A 15,680-nucleotide genomic window follows, 5' to 3' on the forward strand; every position below is an offset into this window, starting at 1 on the left:
AATGCACCATTAAATGCTGACAGCAGTATACGTGAGATGAAAATTACTCTTGACTATAAACAATTAGTGCTCTTCACATCAAAATCAAATGAATTTGAAATCTACCTGAAATTAATTTACGACGTTATGATTGTGTCTATACGGGTAATATTGGTAACTACATATGAAGAAACTAAATTAACTGAGATCATGAATATCGCTTGGAACTACGGCATCACTGATGTTTTTGTGTTGTGTATGAAAGAAAACAAAAGCAGTATATTTACATATTTTCCATATAGCAACGGAATTTGTGGAAATACATTACCTGTATTACTGAACAGTATGACAGATACAAAAATTGCACTTTCAAATAAATTTAAACATTTTCAAGGATGTCCTATTAGATTTACTTTAATTTATTATGATCCTTATATTAAATTGAAGTATTGTGAAGTAACTAACACAACCGTATGCGCCACTGGTTTAGAAGCAGAAATACCTTACATTCTTAGTTATATACTTAATGCTAGTATAGAGTTTTTACCAACGGACCTTAGCACGTATGTGGAAACTACAAATTCCGAACATTTTTTAAGTATAATTCATAATAGAAGTGATATAATAGTACCTGCTTTAGCTCTAGAATTTGATGCATCTCGATTCGCTCAAATATCCTATGCTTACAAAAATGTAATGTTTTATTGGGTTGGGCCGCCCCGAAGAAAAATTGAGACTTGGGCTAAAATTTGGCACTCCTTTTTCAATAACTCAGTTTCGCTTTTTTTCTGTGCAACATTCTTAATTTTTGTAATGATAACAAAATTAATTACAAATTGTAATTATTTAAATATTAAACGCAATGGTAACATTCTTTTTCATTCGTATTTGATTTTTATAGGACTAGAAGCTAAGTTTGAAACTAAATCAGCTTTGGTTAATAGTCTTTTCATTATGTGGATTTGGTTCTGTACTATATTACGCTTGGTGTTACAAGGAGATTTGACAAGCGACTTACAAAACATATTATTGGAAACTCCATGGACAACAATGGAGTATGCAATAAAAGAAGTGGACGGTTATGGAGGGGGGCAAGTATTTAAAAAATTCTTAAAAGGCACGGGACTTGAAAATGATTACACAGAGGTTGAAGTGGACGAGACTTATGATCACCTGGATAATATTTCAAAAGGACTAAGATTTATTATAATTGCTGATAAAACAGCAGTTGATTTATTAAACATTGGTACAGAATTTCAATACATTGGCCCTCCGAATATAAATTTTTTTGCTTGTTATTATATAAGACCTCGTTGGCCAGCTGCAAAAAGAATTAATAATCTCATACAAAAGATATTTGAAGTCGGACTCATTGTAAAAGCTACTAAGGAGAATCAACATATTAATATGTTAAAACTGAATAATTATGATAATGCAAATGAAGTCGAAGAGCCGCAGCCATTAGGTCTGGACGATTTCAAGGGATTTATATATATGTATTTAATTCTATTAACTTTATGTTCCATAATTTTTATTACTGAAGTCTCATATTATAAAATATCATACAATGTTTGTTAATTTAGTTTTTCGATAAGAAATAATAATAGAATTTACATACACTGGCTTATACCTTAATTTTAATTAATGGCTAAAAATTACTAATATACTTGCTTTTTAAAGCAAGTATAAGATGCAGTTCTTTTAATTAGATGTCTATTGATGTATCTTCTGCGGTAAAGAAACTTAAACTTTTGTAACTAAGCATAACAAATGGCATGCTGTAAGCTAGTAACTTGAATCAGGTAATTTGTTATGCTTATTTTTATTCGTATCAATTATATATGAGATAGCTGCATAGGAATTACCATTACTAAAATGAAATTACTAGTTATCCGTTTATTCTATATACGTTCTCATCGTACAATGTTGCAATCATTATCTACATTGTCAGTAAAAAATTGAATTTAATAATGAAATGGCCTGCATATCAGTTATTTGTGTATTATTATTAATTTATTAAAACCAGTTTATTAATACATATGAAATAAAATGTTAGACTAGTAGTAATTGGTTTGCAAATGTTCAACAAATTGTTGCGGGTGTTATTTGTTATTAGACGTCTCATAGGATATCCGTTATTTTAAAAAAACACATGGATATCTTTAAAATATTACTTATAATCATGCTACTATTCTTAAGGCAGTCAAAGAGTACTAATTTGACAGACATGGCAGTTAATACTGCAAAAGAGATCTTTTATAAGAACACTGTTACAGCTGTAATTTGGAGTCACAATAACTGTGACGATGTCACATTATTTTTATCAAAATTTCAAGGACTGGCATATCATGCACCATTGAAGAATAATGAAAATATTCGTGATATGAAAATTGCCCTTAACTATAGACAAGTTGTGCTCTTCATAACAAATTCAGAGGAATTTGAAACGTACCTTAAATTAATTTATAAAGTTATGATTGTGGCCATGCAAATAATATTAGTATCAACTATTGAGTCAACAAAACCTGAGGAACTCATGAATATTGCTTGGAAGTATGACGTCACTGACGTTTTTGTACTACAAATAAAGGAAAATAAAGGAGAAATTTTTACATATTTTCCATATAGCAACGGACTTTGTGGAAATACAGCACCCGTATTGTTAAATAATTATAAAGAAATAAAATTAGCTCTAACCAAAAAATTTCAAAATTTTCAAGGATGTCCTATTAGATTTTCTTTAATTTTCTATGAGCCTTATATTAAATTTGACATACTGGATGGTGCAATGGAGTCTCTGGCTGGTTTGGAAGCTCAAGTTCCTTTTATTTTAAGTTATATACTGAATGCTAGTTTGGAGTTTTTGCCTACACCTTTAGATGTAAATGTTGGATCTACAACTAATAGCAATTTCTTTTTAGACATATTGAATGATAGAAGTGATATAGTAGTACCTTCTACAATATTAAACTTAGAAAGATATCAAATGGCACAAATATCCTTGGTATACAAATATATAACGATAGCATGGGTGGGTCCACCACGAAGAAGTATTGAAACGTGGGCAAAAATTGTTCACTCATTCTTTGACAATACGGTTACACCATTTTTTTATCCAACATTTTGTATATTTGTAATAATAACTATGCTAATAAAAAGATTAATTATACCTAAGGTAAAGTGTAGAACCGATGTTCTTATTAGCTCCTATTCGATTTTATTAGGACAAGAAGCTAAATTTGAATCGAAATCCACCTTACTTAATAATCTTTTCATGACTTGGATTTGGTTCTGTATGATATTACGTCTGGTACTGCAGGGAGTTTTAACATGCGACTTAGGAAGTACATCTTTGGAGTCTCCATGGACGTCAATGGATTATGCAATAACACAAGTTGATGGATATGGAGGGGGATTGATGTTTAAAAACATGTTAAATGGTATTAAATTTGGAAATGATTTTAAAGTGCTTAATACCTATGATGAGTCTATTAATGTAAGAACAGTTGCCAAAGGTCAAAGGTTTATATTAATAACAGATAAAACAGCGGTTGATTTATTAATGGTAGGTACAAACTTTCAGTACATTGGTCCGCCAATGATTAGTATACCGTCATGCTGGTATATGAGACCAGGCTGGCCAGCTGCAAAAAGAATTAATAGTCTTCTTCAAAAAATTATCGAAGTAGGAATTATTGTAAAAGCTACGAGGGATGATCAACATACAAATATGTTGAAGTTAAATATTAGAAATGATAGACGGGAAGTTAAAAATTTTCAGCCACTTAACTTAGACGACTTTAAGGGTTTTATATATATATATGTAATATTAATTTGTTTATGTGTCGTGATTTTTGCTATTGAAATACTGTATTATAAAGTAAATACAATGTATACTAATTCGTAAACTCATTAAGCTGATGTATACTTAAAAATCTGATTGATGTCTAACTTTATTATAGTAATAATAATAAAAATCATCGTTATTTGTCTCTAGTAGATATTTACCACAATCTGAAGCCCATAAGGTAGAATCCTAGATGTAATTTCAAAATCTTTAATGATGTATCATAGAATGAAATGTCCTGCAATGTTACAATATAAATAATTTGCTTAACTAATAATCTTTAGCGTAGTAAAATGAATTCTAAGCACAAACCACCAAGTTATAATACTTAATTATTAGTTTTGTATTGTAATTGTAGCCGGTGAAAGGATACGATGTGAATAATAACTTACAATGTACTAGTGTTTAGCACCCTGAAATTAATAGATTTTATATAAATATCACCACTTACCACACGCTTAAAATATAATTCTTAATAAAAATGATTTGCAAAATATCCTAGTTTGTTTTTATTGCTAGTATCTCTAGCTTAGTTCTTTAAGAAGACACTAAAAATTATAACATTTAATAATTAATCCAGTAAAAAAAAAACGCTAACAAGTTTTTGATAATAAATATTTACTGCGAATAGCACTCAAGCCGATGGGCCCTTGATCTAACAGGAATAATGATCCTATAGGTTAACTATAAGGTATATTATAGTTAAGGCGGCTGTTGCCAGATTTGATAGATATTCTAGATAATATATAATAAGTATATGTTTTGCCTACATTCACTCGGAATCCATAGCTGGTTGTCAATAAAGATGAAAAACTATGATATTGTCATTCATAGGAACTTCACTTATATATATTGCACGTATATGCGGACCTCTTCAGGCATTCCCATTCTTAAGATGGAGTATCTCGAAAGTTGCAGTATATAATGTAGCTTGTACAAACTATATATATTTTACTGTTTCATTAAAATTATTATAAGTAGTATATAAAAGATAAGTAAGATTTGTAAATTACTTACCAAACTATGATTTAAGTGCCACATAGGATAGTTTAAATTTAATTAATTTCGAACTTCAGGTGTATGGAATTAGCAATGGGTTAATTTAATTTCTATCATTATATCTACACACATATTTACGTATCATCATATTGTCATGTCAAACAGTAATTCATTACTTTAGCGATTATTTCTTTATTGATCGAATAATATTATTATCTTTCCAATGAGTAAGTACGTTGCACACTCTTTCAACTATCACAGCCAGACTATCACATATTCAGTTTTATTAGTATAAAACATGGCTACATATAAACTATTGTTTTTGTTTTCTTTAACGTTATTAAGAGATACAAAGGAAACGAATGTAGCGGACATGGCTGTTGATGTTGCACATTCGATTTTCTATAACAACACTGTCACAGCAGTAGTCTGGTATCAGAATAATTGCGATGATATTACAATCTTTTTAACTAAATTTAGAGGAGTCACATACAATGCTCCATTAAATGCTGACAGTAGTATACGTGAGATGAAAATTACTCTTGATTATAAACAATTAGTACTTTTCATATCGAAATCAAATGAATTTGAAATCTACCTCAAATTAATTTACGACGTTATGATTGTGTCTATACGGGTAATATTGGTAACTACGTATGAAGAAACTAAATTAACTGAAATAATGAATATCGCTTGGAACTACGGCATCACTGATGTTTTTGTGTTGTGTATGAAAGATCGTACGGTATACTAGAGGGATTATGCAAATGGGTCGCTAGTTTTTTGTCTGGCAGATGCATCAAAACCGTAGTCGACGGTAGTTGCTCCGATAGCATGGACATTAACGCTGGCGTCCCGCAAGGCTCCGTTCTCTCCTCGACATTGTTTTTGCTGCATATCAATGATTTGTTAACTACAGTTAACATTCATTGTTATGCGGATGACAGTACTGGGGACGCATTTTACACGGGCCGTGCTAATATCCCTCTTTCCGTTGTGGAGGCAAACCGCGAACAGCTTGTGTCTGAAATCGAGAGTACTCTTACCAGAGTCTCCGATTGGGGGCGACTGAACTTAGTTCAATTCAACCCTACCAAGACACAAGCCTGCGCGTTCACCGCTAAGAAAACCCCTTTTGCTGTGGCTCCGCAATTCCAGAACACGTCCATTACCATCTCTAAGAGTATTGGGATTCTCGGTATCGACATCTCTAGCACAGTTGAGTTCCGTAGTCACCTCGAAGAAAAGGTTAAGCTGGCGTCCAAAAAACTCGGTGTGCTCAATAGAGCGAAGCGGTATTTCACTGCGGACCAGAGACTCCTCTTATATAAGTCTCAAGTTCGGCCGCACATGGAGTACTGCTCTCATCTTTGGGCAGGAGCACCTGGATACCAGCTCGGTCCTTTTGACTCGGTTCAGAGACGTGCTATGAGAATTGTCGATGATCCCAATCTCTCTGACGGTATCGAGCCACTTAGTTTGAGGCGAGACTTCGCTTCGCTTTGTGTGTTCTACCGATTATACAACGGACTGTGTTCTGAGGAATTGTTCGACATGATACCTACGGCCACCTTTCACCATCGCACCGCTCGCCATCGACAGGGAATTCATTCCCACACGCTGGAACCTAAGTGGTCTCGGACAGTGCGGTTTCAGAGGAGCTTCCTCCCGCGTACACTTAGATTGTGGAATGAACTTCCTGCCGAGGTTTTCTCACGAGACTACAGCATGGGGTTTTTCAAGAAGGGTATATTAAGGTTTCTTAAGGGTCGGCAACGCGCACGTGACACCCCTGGTGCTTCAGGCGTCCATAGGCTACGGTAACCATTTACCATCAGATGGGCCGTATGCTTGTTTGCCACCATAGTAGTATAAAAAAAAAAAAAAGACAACAAAAGTAGTATATTTACATATTTTCCATATGGCAATGGAATTTGTGGAAATATATTCCCTGTATTATTGAACAATATAACAGATATTATAATTGCTCTTACAAATAAATTTAAAAGTTTTCAAGGATGCCCTATTAGATTTACTTTAATAGACTATGGGCCATACACTGAATTCGAGTATGATGAAATAAATAATAGAATCTTTTCCGTTACTGGTTTAGATGCACAAATACCTTATTTTCTTAGTTACATACTGAATGCTACTTTGGAGTTTTTGCCTTCGAGTCTTCGTTCATATGTAGCACCTAAAACTTCTCAACACTTTTTGCAAATATTACAGAATAAAAGTGACATAATAGTACCTGCCGTAATGCTGGAATTAGATTCTTATCAAATAGCCCAAATGTCCTTTGCATATAGAAATTTAAAGTTTTATTGGGTTGGGCCACCGCGAAAAAAAATTGAGACTTGGGCTAAAATATTGCATTCCTTGTTTGATAACTCAGTGTCATTATTTTTCTGCGGAACATTTTTTATTTTTGTTGTGATTATAAAATTAATTATACAATGTAATTCATTTAATATTAAACAAAAAGGTAATGTTCTTATTCATTCATACTCCATTTTCATAGGACGAGAAACTAAATTCGAAACTAAATCAGCTTTAGTTAATAGTCTTTTTATTATGTGGGTTTGGTTCTGTATAATACTGCGCTTGGTTCTGCAAGGAAATTTGACAAGTGACTTACAAAACACTTTATTGGAAACTCCATGGACAACAATGGAATATGCGATAAAACAAGTAGATGGTTATGGAGGTGGGAAAATGTTTAAAAACATCGTTAAAGGCACGTGGCTTGAAAATGATTACACAGAGATTGAATTACTAGATACTTATGACTACCTGGAAAAAATTTCGAAAGGACAAAGATTTATTTTAATAGCAGATAAAGTAGTGGTCAATATAATAAATATTGGCGCAGAAGTTCAATACATTGGTCCTCCGAATATAAATTTTTTTGCTTGTTATTATATAAGACCTCGTTGGCCAGCTGCAAAAAGAATTAATAGTCTCATTCAAAAGATATTTGAAGTCGGACTCATTGTAAAAGCTACTAAAGATAATCAACATACTAATATGTTAAAACTAAATTATTATGATAACTCAACTGGAATGGAAGATCCTCAGCCATTAGGTCTGGATGATTTAAAGGGATTTTTGTACATATTATTAATCTTAATGTGTTTATGTTCCTTGATATTTATTATTGAAGTATCATATTATAAAATACGCACGATCTATGTTAAATTGTGAAATAGCTATATGGATAATAAATTATAATACTCAAGGATTTTCCGATACTATTATTTTCCTATCACGCCACATGGACTGATATTATATTTGTGTGTTTTGTTTAAAGCATACATTTTATTAGTAGTAGTAATACTACATATACTTATATTTAAAGATAGACTGTAAAATGCATGCACCTACCTCAGTCTCAATTTTTTTCAGCTGCCAAGCAACTTTGTAAGCTATGTTTCAGTTATGGGGTGCAAAATACGCAGTGAAATAATAGCATAAGAGGCCTAAAATCCTAATCCACTCGAATGGCAATGCATGAATGGTATCAAGGGTGTAACATGTCAATATGTTGTCGTAATGCTAGCATTACGGACATTACTTCATGTTGCTGTCGCATATACTTACTTAGATATACATACATAAAGAATTATGTACATATAGTATATAGGCGACAGTTACGTGTTGCCATAAGGTGAGCCGTCATATTTTATGCTATTCCAATCACATAAAAAATATAAGGATATTACATTATAATGTCAGATTCACTATATCTTACTAATATAAAAAAAGTCCCGTATAAGATGTACTTATGTATTACCGTTACATGCATAAACTATTGCGATTAAAATTACTCCTAAACTCAATTTTATTTTAGTCAATATCTTGTCCAATTCAGCTAAAGAAATCTAAGTTCAACGTTAAATTATTCACATCATAGACATCTAATTTATTTTGAATTACAAGTGTATGAAGTAAAAAGGTATTATTTGAATTTGAATTATAACTTCTACCTACATATGTATTTACATATAATATATAATATCAATATAGTGTCATAAGAAATAATAATTAATCACCTCAGTCACAATTTGTTATTGTTCAAATAATGTAATGATCTTTAATGCATAGTTGCTTTGTACACTCTTTGTAATATCACAGTCGGTGCTACATTCTAAGTTTTATTAAGTAATAATAATGAGCGCCTTTAAAATATTACTTATTTCTCACTTAGTATTATTAACAGATGTAAAAGGCAAAATTTTAATAGATATGGCTGTTGATATTGCACATTCAATTTTCTATAATAATAGTGTAACAGCAGTAGTTTGGTGTCAGAATAACTGCGATGACGTCACAATGTTTTTATCTAAATTTCAAGGAGTCACATATAGTGCACAATTGAAAAATGACAGCAATATCCGAGAAGTGAAACTTATTCTTGACTACAAACAAGCTGTGATTTTCATATCGAAGCCGAATGAATTTCAAATCTACCTTACACTAATTTACGAAATTATGGTTGTATCTATACGAATAATATTGGTAATAATGTATGAAGAAACGAAATTAATCGAAATCATGAATATGGCTTGGAAATATGGTATTACTGATATTTTTGTATTGAGTATGAAAGAAAATAAAGGAAGAGTGTCCACATATTTCCCATATAGCAACGGAATCTGCGGAAATACCGTCCCCGTGTTGTTAAACAATATAACAGATATAAAACTGTCTCTAACAAATAAATTTAAAAATTTTCAAGGGTGCCCCATTAGATTTACTTTAATTTATTATGACCCATATATTAAATATGAAGCTGATATAGTAAATGGAACGATTAAGACAGTCACTGGATTAGAAGCTCCAATACCTTTACTTTTAAGTTATATGCTGAACGCCAGTTTGGAGTTTTTACCTGCATCATTAAATTTAAATGTAGAAACTACGTCTAATAGTCAATTCTTTTTAAATTTATTAGAAAACAGAAGTGATATAAGTGTACCCGCTACATTATTAAACTTGGAAAGATATCAATTAGCACAATCATCATTCGCATACAAAATTTTAAAGATTTATTGGATTGGACCACCCCAAAGAAAAATTGAAACGTGGGCTAAAATGTTACATATTTTTTTTAACAATTATATTTCATTATGCTTCTGCGTAACATTTTTTATATTTGTTGTGGTAACAACAGTAATTTCAAGATGTAATATACTTGACATTAAGGCAAAAAACAATATTCTTATTAATTCTTATTCGATTTTTATAGGACATGAAGCTAAATTTGAAACCAAATCTGCTATAGTTAATAGTCTTTTTATTATGTGGATATATTTTTGCATTGTATTACGCCTGGTGCTACAAGGAAATTTGACAAGCGACTTACAGAACACACCATTAGAGCCGCCATGGACATCAATGGACTACGCGATAAACCAAGTTGAGGGTTATGGAGGAGGACTAATGTTTAAGAATGTGTTTAAAGGCACTAGAATAGAAAATAATTATAAAGGCTTTGATCGAGATGAAAGTTATAACTGCCTAAAAAGGATTGCGAAGGGACATAAATTTATTATGCTAGCAGATAAAATGTCAGTTGATTTAAATATCAGAGCAAATTTTCAATACATTGGTGTATCAAATTTTACGATATATACTTATTATTATATGAGACCTGGCTGGCCAGCTGCACCAAGAATTAGTAAACTCATCCAAAAAATATTTGAAGTTGGATTTATTGTGAAATCTAATAAGGATAATGAATATACTAATATATTAAAATTTAATATTCATGATAATTCACCTGTTGTCCAAAATCCCGAACCTTTAGGCCTGGATGATTTTAAGGGATTTTTGTATATATTATTTATGTTAATGTGTTTATGTACCTTAATATTTATTACAGAATTGATACATTATAAAATACACACAATGCATACTAGTTTTGGATTGCATAAATACATAGATTAAGTATGTATTTAATAAGGAATGTTAAACTAATTTTCAACATATTAATAAATTTATTTATGATCATATATTGTAATTAGAACCTAGATAAAGAAAAATATGTTATAAATATAAAACACAAAGTTATAATATCAATACCTATATCATGTGTAATAAAGACAAAAAAAAATGTTTAATATTCGTATATTCTCTTCTTATATCTTGAGAGTGGAGGACACTAGTATCATATGACTATTACTATTAGTAGTCATTAGGTATTTTGAAATTGTCTACTGTAAAATATAGAGTAGGTACGTATATTCGTGCGTTGCCATTCCTAGGCACTAATACCTAAAGTGTTCATATTACCTACTCTTTAAACCTGCAGCAAAATTAATACAAAGATCTACTACTACTTACTACTTCAGTTTTTGGGTAACCACATAAAATATTCATATTGTTTTTATATTATTTCAGCAAATTAAAACTTTTGTAGTTGTAGTATAATACATATATAGTTTAAATATGAATAGAAGCTTCAGCTAAAGAAGTTGACATGTTATGTAAATACTATTTTCCGTTTTGCTGTCATTTATATTCGATTGCATAATATTTTAAACTTTCGTACGTATGTGGATGCTGAATGTTGAAATGAAATAGACAAGTTAAAGAATGGTTCCATTGTCATTGCTGTATCGCAGAAGTAATCTGATATCTCGCGGCTTTGTTTGAAATATTTGCATTAATTCTTTGGGATCTTTGGGAAATGTTTATTAATATTTATTTATTTAAGAAAAGAAAAGAGTAAAATTTACTAGATATTATACCTGTACCTTATAAAAATGTACATATCTTATATTAACCATCAATAATGTCTTCATGCAAAAAATAATTTACTACGGACAATTGTAGGATCCATTTTGGTGACTTATATATACTTTGGTAATAAAAAATATATAAATCAATAAATTTTATAATAATTTGTTAAATTATAAAGTAATATTTCCAATTTTACTGTTACTGGCTATTTATTATTTTAGACATAAGATAAAAGCTCTCTATGTCTACATAATTGAATATAGGTCACAGGGCTATGCAAATAATTATAAATTGGAATTAATTCTGAAGTGAACATAAAAATAATGTATGTGCCCGTTTGCTCCGGGCTCATCCGTTAGCTGCCAAGATATCTCCGACACGACTTCGATAACCATAAATTGTGGAGTCCGGCAACCGAATGTGGATACTTTTGTCTATTCGTTCCGGACTTTATAAATGAAAAGTTCGATTATATATCGATCTATATTTCATTCAAATTATTTTTAAATAATGGAATATTAAATATAATAAAAATTAGTTATAATAATAGAGATTGTATATTTTTTTTAAATTAAATTAAAATATACGTAAAGAATAAATATAAATATTAAACAAAACTGTAAAAGAGTCAAAGTCCAAATTGTTTAACATCCAGATGCTAAAAAATGTGCTGCATCGTTATTTAATAATATTTTCTAGTAATACTAGCTGTCCCGGCAAACATCGTTTTGCCATATAAATTAATAATGCTATAAAAGAGAGGGGTTGGTGATAGAAGGGTGAAAATTTAGGGTTGTATGTATTTTTTAATAACACTATAAAAAAATATAAATAAAAAAATTTGCCCAAAAAATAAAAAAATTATGTTAGGGGTGAACAACCCTTATCACTTAGGGGTATGAAAAATAGATAGTAGCCGATTCTCAGATCTAATGAATATGCATATAAAATTTCATAAAAATAGATCAAGCCGTTTGGGAGGAGTATGGTAATTAACATTGTGACACGAGAATTTTATATATAAGATGAAGTTAGCTAATTAGCATGTTAAATAGAAGACATTGATAATATTCATGTCTTAGACGATGAAGATTTAAGAAGAGTAATAATAGAAGGAAATTTATATATTGTTAGGTGTAACTTCCTGTGGTGGCGCCACCGTCGTGCGGCGTGTCTATAAAAGGCTGCGAAACCCGGTGTGCGGCCTCTTTTGGTCGATAGACGTGCTCTCGAACGAATCTCCGTATCATACCGTGTTTGCTTTATAAGTTCTTTTACTGATTTTGTTAAAATTAATTATACGATTTGTTATAAGTTTCTTTTATTTAATTAAATTTAGAGGATTCTCCTAACATCAGAAGTGGGATTCGAGGCCATTTTTGGTCGCGAATAACATTTTTGACTAAGGATTGATTACATGTCGAGTAGAAAACGCCCATCGTTACGAGAGCACGCGTCTCCGTTCTCCACCTATCAAATATAGGTGAACTAGGAGCGTTAATGGACGCAAGTCTCAACAATTGGTGTCGCTGGAACAACGTGCGGGTAGCTCAGCGAAACAGGGGTTCGCATATAGCTGCCGACGTAGATGCTGACGACGTGCCTGCGCCGGCACCGGCCCCGCCGCGCTGTCGCCGCCCGCGCAGACAGTCGGCGCGCCAGCCAGACCCGCCAACGCGGCGCCAACGAGCGCACCTGGTGCGGTGGCGCGATCGGTTGCTACCTCAACAGACATTACGAAACGTCTTATCGACGTTTAATGTCATGAATCTGGTGAGATCTTTCCATTTTTATATTTCATACTTTTAAGTATGCGCAACATTGACGAGTAGTTGCGATGAAGTAGATCGTGGTCATTCAGTGAACCGACAGACGGTGTCAGTTTTGTTGTTAAAAGGTGAAGCAAGTGCGTAGTAACGTGAGTGAGTTAGTGATGATCATACTTGGTCATATATGATAGCAAACTACGTAGTATAGAAGTAGATTCTCAAATACGGTGCTATAGTTGCAATATAGTCGGGTAGTATAGAAGTAAATTTAGTTCTTTTGAAAAATAACCTACGGACAAAATCGCATATGCGTTTTGTAAGAATATAGGTCATACTGAATACGCTTACTTTACAAAGAAATAATCTGAATTAGGCTAACGCAAGTTTTCGCCGTGACTTACTAGTGATAATGCACATTTACGAAATTATCGCGCCGTAATATGCGGTCTGATTATACCCACAAATGTTTAGTACGATAGTGGTTCAACAACTTCTTTTAAATCAAATGATCGTCTTCGTGTTGTAAGATGCACATATTATGCTGTTTAGACGAAACGGATATGCGGTCTGATTATACCCACAAATGTTTAGTACGATAGTAGTTCAACAACTTCTTTTAAATCAAATGATGGTTTTCGTGTTGTAAGGTGCACATATTATGCTGTTTAGACGAAACGGATATGCGCTTTGATTACTTTCTTACTTAATCTGCAAAATTCATAACATCTCACAAGAAGTAACTTCTTAGTACCTTGTGATTATCTTAAAGACGTCGGTACTCATTAGTAATGATATTTTTAATATTGAAAAGACATTGCGTATATGAAATAACGACTTTTAGCGTATTTTTAGAAACCGCTCTTTGAAAATGATATAGCGCGTAGTGAATCGATAGCGAGACTTCAATTGATAAATACACCGTATCGTGGTGATGAAAAAGAAAATTTGTAGTCTTAATGAATAAACATTCTGAATAATTTTTAGTGGTTCAGTCACAGCTATGGTCAATACCGTATAGAGATACACATTAGACTACTTGTTAACGAAGTAGCGTTATGTAGGTACGACGGTTAATTACCGAATCGACCATATAAATTATTTTACGGTTATAAATTAAGCATGCGTGTGAAAATTCAGGTTTACAATTAATTTCCGCTAAGCGTAATTACCTCACTCCTGAGGTTGTGTATCCTAGGAGACTGGAACTATTTGTAAGAGTCAGGTCAGGCCGAGCGTATACAAATAGAAATGATGGATTCTTCGTTCAAACAAATTTCAATTTGAGCACTTCATTCATTCATCAAGTAATACTTATTTTTGAATCTTCCGCGTGAACTATCTTATCGTATAAGGAACGAATGAGGAAGACTAAGTCTGTTGCTCTTTTGAACCCTTGTGGTAACTCTACATTTTAAGTTCAAATGTGTGAATACAAACTGCGAATTAGTACTAAATCATTAAAATCTAAATATTAAATACGCAATCAATCGGGTGATTAAGTAAATAAGATTAAAGCGGTGTTAGAGTAGGAAAGTCTCTACAAGTAGTCCTCGTTCATGTTCATGAACTGATCAAATGCAAACAATAAGATGTAAGGAGAGCTGACACGGTTTGTGCAGTATTTAGTGATACTAGTCGGCTATCTTAGGCGGTATATCCCGTGATACACCCAAATTGCCTCTTGAAATTTTAACTGGGAAAAGAATAGAACCTAGAGAGATGAGTTCATCTTTATATTGGCTAGTCAATCCGCGTTGCTTATCTTTGACCATTTACGGACTGAAGTCCATACAGATGCATTTGCACTAGGTTACGGTACTAATTCAAATAGGAAAAGACGGACGCATACACGCAGTAGCTTTACAATATGTGCAGATCCAAGGTACTACTCCTGAGCTCGAGATACTTGCTGTTGTCAAGGCATTGCAACATCGTCATCTCATCGGAAAACATTTTAGGGTAGTAACTAACTGCAACGCCCTGAAAATTATAAGAGGATCTCTTGCCTAGGGTAGTGCGCTGGTGAATGTGCCTACAGGATCGTGATTTGACGTTTGAATATCGTAAAGGTTAGTTCATATCTCACGCATCGAAATCCTTTTAATAACCTCACGAATCGTAGTAGCATATGCTGCTGATGATGAAACTACTTGTACAAGGGCAGTTGAATAGTTTGCGATATATAAAGAAAATAAATCTTAAAGAAAATAATTATTAACATATCTCTATAGGAAAAAGTCGCGATTATTGTTATATTTCTAAAGACTACGTGTTGACCATATTGACGTGGAAACGTTGTCGAGTTCAAATTAGTTGACGGTTTCAAAATAGGGTCCATC

At 32.4% G+C, this 15,680-nt stretch overlaps 1 protein-coding gene across 1 annotated transcript; it reads left to right on the forward strand.

The window, feature by feature from the left end:
• Positions 1–9,073: 9,073 nt before the first annotated feature.
• LOC131842642 (uncharacterized) lies at positions 9,074–11,249 on the forward strand. The gene is made up of 2 exons (XM_059191213.1): positions 9,074–10,662; positions 11,231–11,249. The coding sequence occupies exons 1-2, from the start codon at positions 9,074–9,076 to the stop codon at positions 11,247–11,249; spliced, it is 1,608 nt and encodes a 535-aa protein (XP_059047196.1).
• Positions 11,250–15,680: the final 4,431 nt, after the last annotated feature.

Source organism: Achroia grisella, unplaced genomic scaffold (genome assembly GCF_030625045.1).
Source record: "Achroia grisella isolate CSIRO2021 unplaced genomic scaffold, CSIRO_AGI_Agris_v1 utg241, whole genome shotgun sequence".
NCBI classification, from domain to species: Eukaryota; Metazoa; Arthropoda; class Insecta; order Lepidoptera; family Pyralidae; genus Achroia; species Achroia grisella.

Coding starts and splice junctions, on each gene's coding strand:
- LOC131842642 (XM_059191213.1), top strand. CDS start 9,074: ATGGCTGTTGATATTGCACATTCAATTTTCTATAATAATAGTGTAACA.